We start from the raw sequence: 5,000 nt of genomic DNA, 5'->3' as shown, positions 1-5,000 counted from the left end.
TCCACCCTATTCTTATGGTTCTCATGAATATGACTATAGTGTAAAGTTATTTAATAAAAAAAACATATTATAGTAATGCTTCTTTAGTTTTATTTTATTGAACTTTGCCTATATTCTTCAGTTCTATGTGAAAATACCAAAGGAAAGTGGAAGCAATCTCTGGGTGGGGCATCAAAAAACGTTTTAGACTTTTTTTTTTTTGTACCAAAATGAAAAGAAGAACATTATGAATAATCATACACGTACATATGAGCATGTACATGTACCTTGTGACGTGGCATGACATGATTTCACGGGTTAACAAATTAGAAGTAGTATTGCATTAGTAATTTTTTACTTTATTCTATTTCTTGGCCTAATACATTTGATATTACAATAGTTTTTCAACTCAGATCTTTTTATTCAACTGATCAAGAAGCAGAAATTACCATGATGTCATCAATATCACATAGTTTTGTGTGACGTCATTTTTTTATTGTTATATCTCATTTTATAACATTCAAACACCTAAACTATAGAAATGATGTAAAACAGTTATATTTGAGAACAATCTAGTGATCAATTGCTGACGTTTCTGCACATCACATTGCCCCTCCCGGGGCTTGGCCAGAAAATGCACCATGTCTCAGGGCGTCATCCAGGTTCGGGGATATATTTCGACCCGTGATGTCAACCGGGGCGAATGGGTTAATTTTCTTATTGTGTAGTTTTACTAAATCATATGTTTTTATTATTACAGTCCTGCCATAGATTTTCAGTGGCAAGAAACATGCAGTTCTATGGATTTTGGTAAGTATTAGTCAAATCTTGAAATAGCAATTTGTAATTTGGAAGGTATGAAATAATCTGATATTCAAATCCTTTAAGATATAGAAAAGTTAATCTGTACAGTGAAATAAAGTAACTATTTGATATTTCGGAACACTATGAAGAGATGGAAGTGATATTAATATTGATTTTTTTTAATGCCAAATTTTTTTCTTTGTAAATTTATATTTTGTAAATTTATATTTTTAAAAAATATATTACATTTATTTTATCTAAATCACAGATCAACATTGTGGACCACATTTGTCAGCACCAAAGCAAATATACCACAATGGTTTTAGAGCCCCTATCCAGCAGTAAGGCTGGCACCATTCGCTCCCTCCTCATCCGAGCATGGCGGGAGCGATGGTCAGACCTCCAGTGGGGCATTCACATCAAAACGGTAATACAGATGTGATTGCTTGACTGTGATAATGAGTTTTCTTTGAGTTGATCATCTAGGTACTTAATCTGTACTGTAACTAATGTGACATTGATATGTATATATATTTTTTTTAATCCTAGTTTTATTTAGAATGTTATCTTAAATAATTACAACTCCTTGTGCTCATCAGGTGCTGCCTCGTGCTGTGAGTGGAGACATCTACCATTTAGCTGACTACATTCTACAGCAGGCACTTATGGGACCTTTACCAAATAATCTCATTCTTTCATATTTAAGGCATTCCCTCAGTTCACAGGTATGAAGTTGTTAGTGATGGCATGCTCATTAGTTATTAAGTCATGAAATTGCATTGACAATATATTTACTTTTTGTATTAGGAAAGAGGTATATGGGGTGGAACTATTTGTGTACACCTATAACAGTTTGTTTAATATTCTATCTAAGGCTGTTAAACAATTTCTGTTCTGATATATTAAAATTCCTCTGCTAATGTTGTATGCTTCTATGTTTTTGCATATCCTAACAGATTGTGTCATATGGTGGTGTGATAGAGAGCATCAGCAAGTATGATGGACTGCACAAGCCTCACTGTGTCCATGCTCTACTCGATCTCATGCAGTCTATGATGGTATAGTGATAGCATTTGACTCTTCTTTAGACTTGAAAAGAAATACCATTAAATAGCCTGTTGTAGAATCTCTTTTTCAAGTGTATTTTTTTATGTATAGATTTGATTTAAGAAGTGTGATATATATGTTCATTGTACTAATTAGATTTATATTTTAAGAAGTCTACTAATATAGATTTATTAATCATTACAGAAAAGTGTCTCCTGCAGAGGAAAACCAGAAGACTGTCTTGTTTTGGCTACTTCTATTGTTGGTGGTGTTAAATGGTTGATACAGGTGAGTTCAGTATTCTGTATGTTTTAAAGGCAAATTAATTTGTATGATATTGCCTCATTGCTTCTTTTTTCTTATTGCATAATTATCAATAGATTGTGATGGCATTGAGTGTATCTGGTATAACATTATTTTTCTTATCTTAGGTTATGGGTTGGTCGACTCAACAGTTACTGGATCTGCGTAATGCTCCAGAGCTCTCTGCCAACCTCAGTCTTGCTGCATCTATTTTGCATGAAATTTTGAGCTGCACATTCCTTACCTGCATGTTGGAAATTGGTAGAAGAGAAGAACCAGGTCAGTGGCCAAAGCAAAGTCTTTCAGGATAGAAAAATGAATAAATGACATTCAGAGGTGTTATGATTTATTTTGCACCTGAAAGCGCATTCTGTTTAAGTCATTATTTGTTAAAGGCTCAGTTGTCTGATTTTAAATACAACTGAACTTGAAGAGTCCAGCATTTATACCAGACTTTTACAGGCACCTGGAGTACCTGCATGAAGAAGATGACAGAAGTGGAGACTCTCTTGGCTGGTGCTGGGACAATTATTGAGAACAAGGAGATTCTCATCAAAACAGTTTGGTGAGTAGAATTTTGTTTAGAAGATTTTCAATAATAAAATTTTTGTCATAGTACAAGGACAAGAATGTCAGGAAATCAGGCATTGTGCAAAGGATCTTTTCTTTACAAGGTGTCAAGCAAAGGTTGTGAATAAGTGCACTCTTGTGTGTAAGGAAGGAGGATTGGGAGGGAGGGAGAGAGATACCTATAAAGAAAGCCTTTTAAATATAGATTTAGTGATTGTATGATCTGTGATGCAAAAATTGGATTTTAATTAAAGTAAATTTTTTGTACAGCCAACTACGTGACATCCAGCCTTTAGACAGCATAGGAAGCAAGCACAAATTTGACAGCAGCTCAGTTCCATTGTGCCATGCGATGCACAGTCTGGTAATGCTGGAGGTGATCACACATACCACACGTGATGCTGCAACATTTGCTCATCAACTTCTTCTTTTGCAACAACTCCAGGTATGGACAGATGAAAAGTGATGAAACTATGATTTATGAGTAGACTTCTGAATTTTTGATTAATTATCTTTTTGTAGTTTCTTAGCAGTTATTTTGTACTGAAGAAGTGTAATGATGGTAAGATAGGCAGTGTCTGTATTCTGGAGTTAATTTGCAGTTCATTTTTTTCTCCCAGCTTTTTTAATATATTCATGATGGGTGAAGTGATATTATGTCATCAGAATATTTGAGACACTTCTGAAGTTTCATCGTTTAAACACATTGTACATAGTTATGTTTGTATATACACATTGTAGTTTATTTATATTTCTTGAATTAAAAAAAAAAAAAAAAAAAATAGAGTGGATGAAAATTGCTTGAAGAGGTTCATCATGGCCTCGCACCCCAAGAAATATCTCGGTGGAAAGTTGCAGGCACTTGCCATATTGCCAATGGGAGCAACATTAGGCAAATGTACTCCCTGGTGTGAATGGGTTAACAAGCCTTGTGCTTTTCAGAGAGAACACTGGTAGTCTAGACCAGTGGTTCTCAACCTTTTTGGCCCGCGACCCCCCAGACAATATTGGTAGAGACTCGTGACCCCCGCCTTCCCCCGAAGTGCTTCTGACACACACACACACACACACACACACACACACACACACACACAGTGTGTGTGTGTGTGTGTGTGATCTCTCTCTTACTGAAATTTAAACATTCAGTTTATTATTTGTTTGAAATTTATGAGCAGAATTGTTTTGACAGCCTTAAAACAAAAGTCGACCATAATACTATTTTTTTTTTTTTAGCATCATCTCGCGACCCCCCAAAAGCATCTCGCGACCCCCCGAGGGGTCGCGACCCCTAGGTTGAGAACCACTGGTCTAGACCACTAAAGCTAATTTTCTAATTAGCTTACTGTATCTAGAATAGTTTCATATCTGATGTAACCTTACCTAGCTTAGTCTTACTTAGCTAGGGTTGAATAGCACTAGTCATTGTGAATCATTATTATTTAATACTACTACTACTGTGTGCTGTACTCTGCTCTTATGAAGATTTAATGTTTTTTTTTCTTTTGTTTAGGGTCTCAGCACCATGGAGCTGTATTTGGAACTGTTGAGATCAAGTTTCCTTGGGCTGAGCTGTCCTGAACACCAGGCATATCAAGAATTGAAATGGGTTGGATTCACCTTCATCAAAGTTCCAACAATATTATATACCATCCACATCATGCTGAATGGTAAGTATATGGTAATGTTTGGCATGAATATAAACTTTTGGTGATAATAAACCCAGTGGCACCTGATGGTATGTATACATGCCATAGCAAAATCAGCCCTAGTGCAAGGGGGCATGTATACATACAATGGTAAAATGGACCAGTCTTATAAAAATGACAAGGGTTTTGAATGTCAGAATGTATTTGCTTGTGTCTTCCTTTATATTGAGTTATTTGTCAAACATCTATGTCATTTTATAATATATGATATATTATATTATATAAGGATATAATCATAATCATAATTATCATTTTTATCAGCATTATGATAAAGTATGGTTAACAAAATTAGTAGATTACTGTGTTTATACTTGTCTCTCAATTTGTTTTCCATTTTTAATGTAATAGTGGTGTCATTAGTGTCGTGTAGTGATAAAGATAATCATGCTTTGACTTAATTTATTTTTGACACTACAACACGGTAAGCATAAACCCTCAAATCACAAATTACACATGAGGCCAACAAGTTTTGAGTTGCGATATTGGCCAACAGAGACCACCAACCATTGGATTAATTATCTAAAGTTATATATAGAGACTGGGAGATAGATAGAGGAAAATTTCAGAGCAAGATTGATTTCTTTGTTATTA

General features: G+C 34.9%; 1 protein-coding gene across 3 annotated transcripts in view; it reads left to right on the top strand.

Moving 5' to 3' along the window:
- The window catches only part of MED24 (mediator complex subunit 24), a 20,622-nt gene that overhangs the window by 717 nt on the left and 14,905 nt on the right, over window positions 1-5,000 (top strand). For all 3 annotated transcript variants that reach the window (XM_086548390.1, XM_086548389.1, XM_086548391.1), the window contains exons 2-10: window positions 740-789; window positions 1,052-1,210; window positions 1,383-1,508; window positions 1,740-1,841; window positions 2,035-2,118; window positions 2,262-2,412; window positions 2,596-2,698; window positions 2,974-3,148; window positions 4,214-4,370. In XM_086548390.1, coding sequence (XP_086404516.1) covers window positions 1,100-1,210; window positions 1,383-1,508; window positions 1,740-1,841; window positions 2,035-2,118; window positions 2,262-2,412; window positions 2,596-2,698; window positions 2,974-3,148; window positions 4,214-4,370 — 1,009 coding nt within the window. In that variant the 5' untranslated portion in view covers window positions 740-789; window positions 1,052-1,099. The remainder of the gene's footprint in view (window positions 1-739; window positions 790-1,051; window positions 1,211-1,382; window positions 1,509-1,739; window positions 1,842-2,034; window positions 2,119-2,261; window positions 2,413-2,595; window positions 2,699-2,973; window positions 3,149-4,213; window positions 4,371-5,000) is intronic.

Source organism: Penaeus japonicus, unplaced genomic scaffold (genome assembly GCF_977035675.1).
Source record: "Penaeus japonicus unplaced genomic scaffold, GWHDUDI00000001_assembly GWHDUDI00000020, whole genome shotgun sequence".
Taxonomy (NCBI): domain Eukaryota; kingdom Metazoa; phylum Arthropoda; class Malacostraca; order Decapoda; family Penaeidae; genus Penaeus; species Penaeus japonicus.
This window is presented reverse-complemented; position numbering and strand designations above follow the sequence as displayed.